Source organism: Colossoma macropomum, unplaced genomic scaffold (assembly GCF_904425465.1).
Source record: "Colossoma macropomum unplaced genomic scaffold, Colossoma_macropomum, whole genome shotgun sequence".
Classification (NCBI taxonomy): domain Eukaryota; kingdom Metazoa; phylum Chordata; class Actinopteri; order Characiformes; family Serrasalmidae; genus Colossoma; species Colossoma macropomum.
The window spans coordinates 33,583,681-33,597,229 of record NW_023494786.1 but is presented as its reverse complement, the minus strand read 5'-3'; the positions used below and the strand labels follow the sequence as shown (position 1 = coordinate 33,597,229).

General features: G+C 40.7%; 1 protein-coding gene and 1 pseudogene across 1 annotated transcript; both read right to left on the bottom strand.

The window, feature by feature from the left end:
* Positions 1-970: 970 nt before the first annotated feature.
* On the bottom strand, positions 971-1,145 carry LOC118804801 (annotated as a pseudogene).
* Positions 1,146-2,175: 1,030 nt separating this feature from the next.
* rabggtb (Rab geranylgeranyltransferase subunit beta) lies at positions 2,176-11,977 on the bottom strand. The gene is made up of 9 exons (XM_036565411.1): positions 11,924-11,977; positions 10,587-10,694; positions 10,175-10,372; positions 7,354-7,459; positions 7,198-7,250; positions 6,783-6,893; positions 5,076-5,201; positions 3,727-3,876; positions 2,176-2,416 (listed from the first exon to the last, which is right to left on the bottom strand). The coding sequence occupies exons 1-9, from the start codon at positions 11,924-11,926 to the stop codon at positions 2,276-2,278; spliced, it is 996 nt and encodes a 331-aa protein (XP_036421304.1). The 5' UTR covers positions 11,927-11,977; the 3' UTR covers positions 2,176-2,275.
* Between the last annotated feature and the right edge of the window lie 1,572 nt (positions 11,978-13,549).

The following is a 13,549-nucleotide window of genomic DNA, read 5'->3' as shown; positions in this document are numbered from 1 at the left end:
ACGACAAAAATAAAGATACAAGGTTTTGTTCCAACAGCAGTGATATAATATTAGAATGAACACAGATAAACATGAATACAGTACAATTATTACTAATATTATTGTAAGAATACAGATTCGGTTGGCCCCTCCTCAGGTTTGAACAAACTTGCGCCGATCATAATAAACGTATATTTCCAGAAGCTGTTTAATAGCTTTTTGATTTTGGTTTCTAGTGGCTGCATGCCCCCCGGACCCCCACTCAACCATGCCAATGCTCAACGCCAAAGTTACGCCCTTAAACAAGAACGCTTTGAGTAAAGTCACTGGTAACTGTAAATACTGAAGTCTCTCGAGGAGAGTTTTGAAAAATTGACAAAGTCACAGAGGATTTTTAAAATGTATTTGTATTTATTCTAGTTTTAGTGTGTTTTTTGAAGAAATAAGTTTTACACATCATTTTCTAAGATTTTGCATTGCACTGCACGTTTCTGGATTTCTACAGAAAGAGTTAAAAACCTTAAGGAACAAGTTGAACAATAGTACCGTAAACAGTCGGGGTGTCACGAAACACGTTAATATTCATACAAGCGGCGCTGTCAACGGAATACAGTGAGGTTCCTTGCTATAAAATGGAACAATACAGGAATAGTCGTTTTTTTTAGCCGAGCTGTTTGAAATGGTGAGCAGAGAGAGCAAATCTGAATCGAACTGAATTAAATTCAGAACCATTAGCCAACTGTGTTTGCACACAGAGGAACTAGACTCATCCGTGCAGTGAAACACCACATGCACACTAGTGAACACACACTAGGGGGCAGTGAGCACACTGCCTGGAGGGCAGCCCCGTCCATGGTGCCCGGGGAGCAGTTGGGGGTTAGGTGTCTTGCTCAAGGGCACTTCAATCATGCACTGTCAGCTCAGGGGATCAAACCGGCGACCTTCCGGTCACAAGGCTGGTTCCCTAACCTCCGGTCCACGACCGCCCCTAAGGAAGTGCACCCTTCCCGGAGGTACTGCAATACCAGGTCTATGTGTGGAGCGGACGGAGCAAGCTCGTCTCCCTGTTCTAAAAATCAATTTAATATCTAGTCCTCATATAGAGGATATTAAACTGATAAGAACAGATACCACACTTGATCTTAGCCAAAAGGCTGAGAAGCGAGAGCAAATTTCAGCTGGAACAACTGAAATCGCCCTCGCTTTCATCTCCCGTTTGGAAACACTTTGGTTTCCCAGTCGAGTACAGCAGCGATTAGCAGACAGACATCACCCAACCCGAGTGTCGGATACAACTACGCTGAGCTCAATTGTGATGACATCACTCAAATATGTCAGCTACCAGCGCGAGAAGAAAACGCAAAGCTGAACTTAGCTGCTTACGCGACTTCCCATTCCTCCTTAAATGGAGAATGTGCTGCTCCACTCGAGGTGGAACGGATTCAAGCAGCCACTAAGGCCTTGTTCAGACTGCCGGCCCAGATCTGATTAATGGCAAATCCAGATTGAATCTGGGAGCTTAAATCGGATTTTGTGATATAAACTGAGTCTGTTCTACAGTTTCTCATTAGGCTGAATGAATAACCGACTCTAAATGTAGGTATTGTGATATAAACTGAGTCTGTTCTACAGTTTCTCATTAGGTCGAATGAATAACTGACTCTAAATGTAGGTATTGTGATATAAACTGAGTCTGTTCTACAGTTTCTCATTAGGCTGAATGAATAACCGACTCTAAATGTAGGTATTGTGATATAAACTGAGTCTGTTCTACAGTTTCTCATTAGGCTGAATGAATAACCGACTCTAAATGTAGGTATTGTGATATGAACTGAGGTTGCCATCATTTTGTACATCTTGTCCAATGTCAAAACAGTAACTATGAGAATGTATTTGTGGGCAGAGCATGGAAAGTTAAAGTCCTTCAAAAGCTAAATTGATGTGCTAGAAGTGGTTAAAAATGAAACTATGCAGTAATCTGGCTCTCCAGGAATGGATCTCAACAGCAATACCTAAAGCTTTCTTTTAACCATTGGTTCCCCCAGCAGTCAGTGATCCACAGGACCTTCAGCAGTCGAACTGCAGCAGAAGTGGTTGCCAGAATGGGTTCAGCACCCACACAAGTCTATTCAGAACCACAGCTCTGCACAGATGATCATTTTCCCTGATTTATTGAGTCTAATGCAACTTATCTGGTCATTGTGAAACCTTTAATGAGTTGAATCAGCTTTGCTAAAGCAGAGAAAACTCTAAACTGTACAGCGCTGTGATCCTGTGACCTCTCTGGTCTCCAGCTTTAGCTCAGCAGGTCAGGCTGGAGGCCGATCCTCTGGAGAACGTCCTCAGGCATGCAGAAGACCGGGTTCACCGGCTTTATCTGCTCATCTCCAAGAAGAGACAGACCAGCTACACCGAACAGTGTGTGGAAAGGATCAACCTGGACAGGGAAGGAAAAAACATTAATTTATATTTCATTTAAATTAAGATTTCAAATTCTACTTTTTTAAATCTGCATAATTAACTGGTTAAGATTTAAAAAACAGAGTGGTTCAGAGTGGTTTGGTGTGAAACGCTCTGTTCTAGAGAAACTAACCGAGTCAGGATTGTTCATAGTGGTGGTGATAGGAACCAGACAACCATGTTTGAGAAGGTTTTGAAATTAAAATTATTTTTAAAATCAAGTCATTCACTGTGAGACAAAATAGTCCCCAAAGAAAACGTATTATTTCAGATTTTCCACTATTTTCCATCATCAACATTCCATATAAACTCAGTAGGTTCACTGGTGGTTCTGGATAGTAAATAAAATGTCTATATTTGTGTTGTAGTCATGGCGACCCCTGGTTCCTATCACCACCACTGTAAAGACATCTGAACCATTTCACACCAAACCACTCTGAATCTCTCTGATTACAGCTCACACACTGAACTATACAGAAATTTTGGAAAATTCAGTGGAGTTCCCCTTTAAGAAATGCAACTGATACAGTAACTACCACTAATGCATGGAATCATTACTTAAAGTACACACTTAAAATGATGGTTCTTCAAGGGTTCTTTAGTAAAGAAAATGGTTCTATACAGAATCATGAACACTTAGAGAACCCTTTGCATGATTAAAGGGTTCTATGCATCATGAAGGAGTTCTTAAGTTGATGGAGAATGAGCCGTATGTGGTTCTGTATAGAACCTTTTTGAGCACCAGAAAAGGTTCTTCTATTATGACAAGCTTGACAATGTAACAATAGAAGAACGCTTTTAAAACAGGTTCTTCAAAGAACTATCTACAGCACCTTGTCCATCAATCTGAAGAACCCTTTCATGACGCAAATAACCACCATCTTAACAACAGAACAACACTTTTTGGTGCTACAGAACCATTTTCAAAAAGATTCTATATAGAACCATCTACAGCACGTTCTCCCTCAATTTGAAGAAGAACTTTTCAGTGATACAAAGAACCCTTTAATCATGCAGAGGGCTCCTGGAGTGTTGATGGCTCTATACAGAACCATTTTCTTTACTAAAGAACCCTTAAAAAAACATCATTTTTAAGTGTGTAGTGTTGATCATTTTCAATGGGATATGGGATTAAAGGTGTTTTATAATATGTATTAATATAATTCAAATGACTAATTATACTCAGTGGAGGTGAGTTCCGCAGAGTGCCGGCTCTCTAGTCCTGGTGATACCGGTCCTAATGTACAGACTAGACGTTCTAAGCTCAGTCCATTATTCGAAGGTTACCATGTCTCCTGGTCTGTCAGCAAATCCGCCCGTCTCCTCGTCCTGACAGGCCAGGATAAACGTCCTCAGCTTGGCTTTGTCAATCCAGTGAATTCTGCCGATGATCTTTAATGCCGCGAGAACCCACCACGAGTAGCACACATCTGGCAACTGAAGGCAAATACAAAGTCACCAATTGCAGCTTACGAGAAAGACACACGTGCTTCAGTCGAACACTAATTAATTCAATCTTTTTTTTTTCTTTATTATGTTCTAATGCAGTTATAATTCATCTCTCCAACCTCTCTATATCCAACAATGGATGTCCTTAAGACTGTTATATGTAAATGACCTTTGCTCTGATTGGCTGCCCTGTATTGTGCCTCACTAAGCAGTGTGGACTGAAATGTGGAACAAACTGTTAAGAACAGCCCAGTTTGATCATTTTCCCACATCTTCCCCTCCAGTAACTGTGCGGGAGCAACACTCTGCATCACTTTAAGGTGGACGGACGGGGCTAACGTGCTGTAGGTTGAATGGGCGGGGCTAAACTACTGGAGGCTGAAAGGGAGGAGCTAAACTGCTATTGGCTGTATGTGCAGTCGTTCGAAGTATCTTAGCGTTTGTGACGTTAAGGCCTCAGCGTACTTCTTGCGAAACGAAATTCTCGAGGGTTGTGCGAAGCCGGAAACGCCTTATAAGCTCTCATACTTTCTGTGGTGTGGTGTTGCCTGTCGTGGACGCTCCACGTGACGCTATGACATGTTATGATTAGTTTCATGACTGCTGGAAAACGATTCGTTCACAGTTCTAACTACGGCGACGTTTGAGTTCAGAATGCTGCCACCATTTAAGGTGGAACGGGGAAATTAGAACACGAAGCTGGTGAATAGGAAGCCAACTTCAGCCTCGTCCTCTTGAGAACCTACATATAAGATAACCTGTATGTTTTGGTGCTGAGTACTACCAAACAACAGACTTAACCTCTTACATTTAGGAGATATTCATTGTTTATTTAACAAATGCACGTTTCAGTGAAATATTAGTGTGTCTGCCAAAGCCGAGGCTCCTCAAAGTTGTCCAACTTTGTTTAACGGCACGCCTCTTCTTTTACTGACCAATCAGGGGCTCTGTTGTGTAGCGTCTTCATCCATGGAGTTCGCCCAGCTGCCATGTGCGCGACACGGCGAACAAAGCCTCCGTGCGACGTCTGCGGTTGCTTGTTTTCTCCGTAATTAGGTCATATTGTTCGCTGAAGTCAGACGAACATCGTCTCCGCAAGAAGTATGCTGAGGCCTCGTTTCAAAAGAGCCAAGAAAAAAAAAATCCAGGAAATGGCCCCTTAAATTCCCCCCCCTTTTGTATCTTACCTTCTCTGGTCTGCCGTTGAGGCCTCCAGACGGAAGCTGTCTCTCACAGAGCCACCATCCCAGCAGATCAGCGTTGACCTGATGGAGCTGACCGGTGATGGACAGGAACCCCGTACAACAGTAAATCTGTAGAAACAGGTACAGGTACAGTCAAAACTCAGTAGCCATGTTTACATGCAGCCTAATAATCTGTTTATAATCCAACTAATAGCTCCATCAGAATAGAACACGTCCATGTAAACACCTCAATCTGAAAGTTTAAGTCTGTTCTGATCATGTTCGTCGCGTCATAGTGAAAGTTTATACTGTTCATCATGGCGAAGCAGAAACTGGTCTGCAGAGGAGACGAAGTTTATGCTCTGATCTTTAAAAGACGGCGGTGGGACGGACGTCCAGCTTATGTGTCTCAGAGCACGACGTCTTCCTCTCGGCCTTCTTTAATAAGGACATGTGAAGGACGTTTTCCTGAGTCTGACATCATTTTAAAGCAATTAAAACACAAGCGCTGCTCACTGCTGCTCATCTCACTCTGACTGGACTCACGTGATGCTGGTTGTCATGGTAACGTCTACACTAAGCGGTTCTCTACGCATGCGCGTAATTTTGGATCGGATTACTTGTAGTGAGCATGTAAACAAAGACTTTCAATTAGACTGCTGAGTAGAGTGAGAATAAACACCTCAGTCTTAATCTGTGATCGGAATGTATTAAATCGGATTGGCTAAAATCTTTGCATGTAAACACAGACAGTGTAAGTCTTACAAGTCAGCAAGTCTGTATGACCTTAAAGAAGACCTTAAAAAAATCTTACAGAAAAGATTTAAGTGACTGTTGACTTCTGGTATTTGTTTTGCAGCATTAGCCTCGTAGCTCCAGCACTAAACTATAGGGGCAAAATTTGGACACCAACCACGTCCCAGCCGATCAGCTATATCTGGTGTAAATGGAAAAGAGGATAAAGTTAATTTTTCACTAAACTATTCCTTTATTTTTCAGGTCAAAAACTCCAGCAGCACTGCTGTGTCTGATCCACCCGCACCAGCGCAACACACACTAACACACCACCACCACGTCAGTGTTACTGCAGTGCTGAGAATGATCCACCACCCAAATAGTACCTGCTCTGTGAGGGTCCATGGGGGTCCTGACCACTGAAGAACAGGGTAAAAGGGGGCTAACAAAGTATCAGAGAAACAGATGGACTACAGTCTGTAACTGTAGAACTACAAAGTGCACCTATATAGTAAGTGGAGCTGATAAAATGGACAATGAGCGTAGAAACAAGGAGGTGGTCATAATGTTACACCTGATCAGTGTAGACTAAAAAGAAGTAAACTTATCAGATTTTTGGGAGATTTTTGAGATAATAAGGTGATAGTTAAGACGTCTACAGTGAAAAGTTAGACTTCATAGCCCTAAAACAAGTTAGATGAATAAGATCAACTATGAAATACTTGTCCAGCAGGCAAAATCAGATCAGTAATCTTTATCGTTCACATCCTCAAAGGGGTTCAGGTATCAGGAGGAAAAAGTCGGATCGTTGCATCCTTAATTTTGATGCCCATAACTGCTACAGTGACTCCATATGAATGATTTATGAATGATTTATATGCAAAATGCAGTCCTGTGTGCATATTGGGATACACCTTAGGAGAGTGTGGAAAAACAGGAGTATTATAATATGAACAATCATTAGCGAGGCCTCACCTGTCCAGCGTGAGATTCTGAGCCAGGCCTACAGCCGAAACCTCCATCAAAGTTCATACAGGACAAAACGAACTCCACGGCCTTGTCCACATCAATAGCATCCAATCTGCCCTGAAAACACACACAGACAATCTATAATCAGCTTCTATAATCTCCATCTCCATAGAAATGCACTGACCATAGAATGGGACGCTCTGGAGCAGATGCACATGAAACAATGTCCAATGCCAAGGGTATAAAGCCCCCCAGCATTGGGCTGTGGAGCAGTGGAACTGTGTTCTCTGGAGTGATGGAGCTCCATCCAATGCCTTTGGGATGAGTTGGAGTGATCCAGAACTGACCATCCAACATTATTACCTGACCTCACTAATGCTCTCATAGCTAAAATCTGCACTAAGAAGCCAGAAGGTCTTACCAGCAATGCCAGAGTTGCAACTGCACAGAAGGAAAACCTGGTATCTATTTCCCCTACAAGAGAACAGACACAGCAATAGTGTTAAAACCAAAGTGATGCATAGTCCCAAAAGGTTTTAACAGACAGTGTAAATAAATATCAGCTGTAAAAAATTACCCCATTTGTCTCCTGCAAACGACCCATCCTCCTGCTGAAGTCCTCTCACATAATCCACAACCTTGTCCACATCGATGGCTTTAACATTGTCATACAGTGTCAAGATCTGGAAAACAAAGCAATAAAGTCCAGTCAGTGAGTTTGTTTACATGCACTCAATAATCTGATCATAATCAGATTTCTGCAGTTATCTGATTATTCAAATGGTCTTGTACACTCTGATTTCTTAGAATGGACTAAGGTCTGGAAATCCGATTAAGAAATCTGATAAAGAGGCTGGATTTTAGCTCAGTAATCAGATTTCTCAGTGCTGTAAACTCTTAATCTGATTTCTTTCGGATTTCTCAGTCTGAGCATGTGCGAAAACAGACGGCGGTACCGGAAATAAGTGAGCAAAACACTTTTGGAGCGATGCTGAAACCGACTACATGCTTGACAAAATTAAGGATTTAAATATTTTTCATCTTCTAGATGACATACAGTCGTGTTTTTAGGTATAGTGGCGCAATGCTTTAAAAAAAAACACAACATGAATGAGTTTTATGTTATGTTTACATCACAACTTTTTCTGTGGTTAATTTGGCTGGTAAAGCAGAAATCTGATTACTGTCTGACTCATGTAGAGTTTCCCTCTTATCTTATTACTCAAGTTCATGTAAACTGTTGCAAGACTGTTTTTTTATTTTTGTGATCTGTATTGTCTTATTTTTCACAATCTAATTTAGTAAATGTTAAAGTTCATAATAACTTGTGTCATGCAGCGAAAGGTCAGTTCACCACTTTTCCAAAGGTTCATTTCCAAAAGAACCCAGTTTTTCCCAAGTACACACTGCAGTATTTTGCACAGTGACATATTTGTTTGTGTTGTGCGTGTTCTCAGAAAATCTAAGAAGGGGGCCTCATGGGGAAGAAGATTCAACACTTCTGATTTAGCAGTTCTGTTTAACCACACAGATATGCAGTCGTATGTAAAAGTTTGTGCACCTCTGGTCAAATTCCATGTCGATTTTCTGAGTGTAAATAAGTGAACACATCCACTATGGGGTACTACTGTACACTTTAATACACAATTACTGTTTATTTACTGAATTTAACATATTGAAGTAAACATAAAACAAAATGTAATGTGGCCTGTGCAAAAATTATGGCACGTTATATTTTGTTTTCCAATAACTCAGCAAATAAATAAAAATTGTGCAATAAAATGTGCAGAAAAAATGTGTTCTCTGTAGAGGATGTGGTAACTAATTTTTAACTCAACCAAACCTGGAATTTGACCAGTGGTATTTTTTGCATATGACTGTAACAGTGCACATCATATCATCTCCTCTTTCACTTACAAACACGTTTGTGGTCAGGATTAAACGTTTAGAATCTGCACTTTCACCAAACCACTCTGAATCCCTCTGTTTACATCTCACACTGAATTATGGAGTAATTTTGTAAATTCATCAGAATTCACCTTGAAAGTCTGGCCTGTATTATTTTGACCAACATTATTTATGTTTGTTGTGTGTTTATTTATTAAAGGTATGTATATGAACTCACTTACTGACAAACTGCCTTGACAATATCAGTATTAGAAAGGCTGATATCTCAATAACGATCAAGTGATAACCTGTGCAGCGCTAAGTAAAAGCTGTATGTTTAACTCAACAAAACCTGGAATTTGACCAGTGGTATTTTTTGCATATGGCTGTAACAGAGCACATCATATCATCTCCTCTTTCACTTACAAACACGTTTGTGGTAAGGATTAAAAGTTTAGAATCTGCACTTTCCACACAATTTCTCTACTTGCACTCATGAGATACGAGTAAGAAATCATTAACAGAAAATTACAGCCTTCCTTTGTTATTACTGCAGCTTCTAAAGGGGTTAATCTACATGTTATGTTTGCATTAAAGCATGGATGTACAGTCCTGCACAGTGTACTGATTTTAACTCATTATCAAGCTAATGAGCTGAAGCTGGTGTTTTTAAGCAGAGAAGACACTAAACTGAGAGACACGCCTGCTTTCTGACTTTTGAAGAGTTCATTAATAGTCAGTGTGGGTGTTGTGATTAGAATGCTAGACACTGCAATCACAATATGCCTTATAAAATATTTAAACTGCATTGGTTAGCCAAGAATTTGACATGGTTAAAAGGAAATTCCACTGATTTATCAAAATTTACATAATCAGGTGGTTAAGATGTAAACAGAGTCATTCAGAGTGGTTTGGTGTGAAACGCTCTGTTCTAGAGAAACTTACAGAGTCAGAACTGTTCACAGTGGTGGTGATAGGAACCAGACGTCCACCTCTAAAAGCTCCCTCACAGAAAGTTACTACATGAAATGGTTATGAATTCACTGCCTGATGACTGAGACACTGTTTTAAAAAAACAGATTTTCCACTATTTTCCATCATCAACATTCCATATAAGCTCAGAAGACTCGTGTAGGTTCACTGGTGGTTCTGGATAGTAAATAAAATGGCTATATTTGTGTTGTAGTCATGGCGACCCCTGGTTCCTATCACCACCACTGTAAAGACATCTGAACCATTTCACACCGAACCACTCTGAATCACTCTGATTACGTCTCACACACTGAGTTATGGAGGGATTTTGTAAATTCATCAGAATTCACCTTGAAAGGCTGGCCTGTATTATTTTGACCAACATTATTTATGTTTGTTGTTTGTTTATTTATTAAAATTATGTATATGAACTCACTTACTGACAAACTGCCTCAACATTACCAGTATTAGAAAGGCTGATATCTCAATAACGATCAAGTGATATCCTGTGCAGCGCTAAGTAAAAGCTGTATGTGAACCTGTACGGCGCTGAGCGTGTAGAGCAGGTGCGGGTCGTGGCCGATGCTGGCGCTGATGCCTCCACAGTCGTGCTGGCAGGATTTAATGAAGTCCGTGATCTCCTCTCGGTTCATTCGGTGAAGCTGACCCATCAGGTCCATCACAGTGAGACCCCAGTAAATACCACTCATCCTCAAATACTCCGAAAGGGTATATTCCTACAGAGGAGAGGGATGAGGACGACTGTCAATCAGCCTGAGGTAATTAAAAGTAGGTGGGAGATCACACACACACACACACATATACACACACACACACACACACACACACATATACATATATATATATATATATATATGAATATGAAGTGCCAGGTTAACAGCTCTGAATATAAATATAATGTAAATTGTCTAGCTTGTTCCATCTACTTACATAATCATCTTTTTTGGAGCCATAAGCAGCAATATAGTCAGCATGCTTATCCAGGAGAAGGGTATTAGGAGCATCAGGCTTAATGGCCACGTCTTTTATTTGGGTCCCCTAAAAAAATGAAAACACATAATTTTATGTCTGGATAGCATGAGGTACTTCAAAATGAGCAGTTTAGCACAATCAGTCACTGGCCACTTTATTAGAAACACGCACCTTCTATTTCCACCAACTGGCCACTTTATTAGAAACTCCTACCTTGTGCTTCCACTCACTGGCCACTTTATTAGAAACACCTACCTTGTGCTTTCATTCACTGGCCACTTTATTAGAAACACCTACCTTGTGCTTCCATTCACTGGCCACTTTATTAGAAACACCTACCTTGTGCTTCCATTCACTGGCCACTTTATTAGAAACACCTACCTTGTGCTTTCATTCACTGGCCACTTTATTAGAAACACTCACCCTGTGCTTCCACTCACTGGCCACTTTATTAGAAACACCTACCTTCTGCTTCACTCACTGGCCACTTTATTAGAAACACCCACCTGGTACTTCCACTCACTGCCCTCTTTATTAGAAACACCTACCTTGTGCTTCCATTCACTGGCCACTTTATTAGAAACACCTACCTTGTGCTTTCATTCACTGGCCACTTTATTAGAAACACTCACCCTGTGCTTCCACTCACTGGCCACTTTATTAGAAACACCTACCTTCTGCTTCACTCACTGGCCACTTTATTAGAAACACCCACCTGGTACTTCCACTCACTGCCCTCTTTATTAGAAACACCTGCTTGTACTTCCACTCACTGGCCACTTTATTAGAAACACCTACTTGTACTTCCAGTCACTGGCCACTTTATTAGAAACACTTACCTTATAGCTCCTCTACGTGGGTGCTGTACAGTGTATCAGCCCCTCCACCTCATTCATCATTGGTCAGTTTCTGACCACAGGGCTGCTGTTGTCCAGATGTTATGAGGGTGGCGGTCCACTCTCAGCACAGCAGCGACACTGACACAGTAGTGTGTGAGGTGCTGGCACAAGTCGAGAGGCTGAGAGGGGACCTCCACCCAAAAATATCCAGCCCAGAGTGGCTCTGTGTTCGGAAACTGACCACTGATGAAGGACTAGAGGATGGTCAACACAAACCGTGCATCAGCAGATCAGCTGCAGCACCGTTTAAGGTGGAACGGGCAATTAGAATAAGAATTCCGCACGAAACCTTGAGATTTTAACGTGTATCAGATCTTCAAGCCCCGAACAGTAAAATCTGATCGTTTTAAACGGTAGTAATATCGATAATGATCACAGTAATCGATAAGAACTCACCATCCCGGTCCACAGTTACGGCTACGGCTACGGCTACGGCTAAAGCTAAAGCTAGCGGCGTCGCGTCACTACGGGCGCCCTTGTGGGACATTTCGCGATTTGGTTAATGTTATGAAACCAGGAGCCAGTCACGTGCAGCACCCTTACAGCCATTTAATTAACATAACATCTCCAGCCCCGCCCACTTTGGAGATTTAGTTTATTTTAGACCAAAAAGATCACAAAAATTTAAAACTTAGAAAAAAATAAATGACTAAACCGTTTTTTCCGCCTGACTGAACAGTTAAAATAAACCGTAATGATTTTATTGATGAATTATTAGTGACAGTGCCCAGTTTGACTGACCAGGTTCTCAACACCACCACACATTAAGATGAACATGAATCTGTAAATAAAGCCCCGCCCCCAAACGTTTCTTTTAATCTTATTATCGGTGCACTGTTGTCAAACTAAGTACTTTAAAGCTACATACTTAAAAAGATGGTTCTCCCAGGGTTCTTTAGTAAAGAAAATGGTTGTATATAGAACCATGAACACTCAAAGAATCATATGCATGATTATGGGTTCTTTGCATGGTGAAATGGTTCTTCAGATTGACTGAGAATATGCTGTAGATGGTTCTATAGTGAACCTTTTTGAAAGGGGTTCCTCTATTATTGCAATGTCAAGCTTGTAACAATACAATAAATGTTTTGCGTGGTATATAGAACCCTTTTCAAAAAGGTTCTACATAGAACCATCTACAGCACTTGAAGAACCCTTTAATCATGCAAAGGGTTGAGTGTTTATGGTTCTACATAGAACCATTTTCTTTACTAAAGAACCCTTAAAGAACCACTTTTTAAAAAGTGTATGGATGTCAAGCTTGTAACAATAGAAGAACCCTTTTTAGTCCTATATAGAACCATCTACAACACGAGTGTTTAGGGTTCTCTATAGAACCATTTTCTTTACTAAAGAATCCTCAAAGAACCATGTTTTTCAAGAGTGTACTTATTAAAGCATGGGTTACATAGCACCAAAAAGGGTTCTGCTAAGGGTTCCGCTATTGTTATGCATGTCAAGCTTGTATACAACAGCAGAACCCTTTTTGGTGCTATATAGAACCATCTACAGTACATTCTCCATCAATCTGAAGAACGCTTTCACGATGCAAATAACTACTTAATCATGCAAAGGGTTCTTTGAGTGCTTATGGTTCTTCAAAGATCTTTCTTTACTAAGGAATCCTCAAAGAACCATCTTTTTTTAAAAGTGTACGATGCAACCATGGGTTACATAGCACCCAAAACGGTTCTTCTATTGTTACAAGCTTGACATGACAATAGAGGAACCTTTTTGGTGCTATATAGAACCCCTTAAGAACCATTTAACCATGCAAAGGGTTCTTTGAGTGTTCATGCTTCTATATAGAAACATTTTCTTAACCAAAGAACCCTTGAAGAATCATGATTAAAGCATGGGTTATATAGCACCCAAAACGGTTCTTCTATTGTTATAAGCTTGACATAATGACAGTAGAGGAACCCTTTTGGGTGCTATATAGAACCCCTTTTTAAAAGGTTCTATATAGAACCATCTACAGCACATTCTCCATCTATCTGAAGAGCTCTTTCACAATGCAAA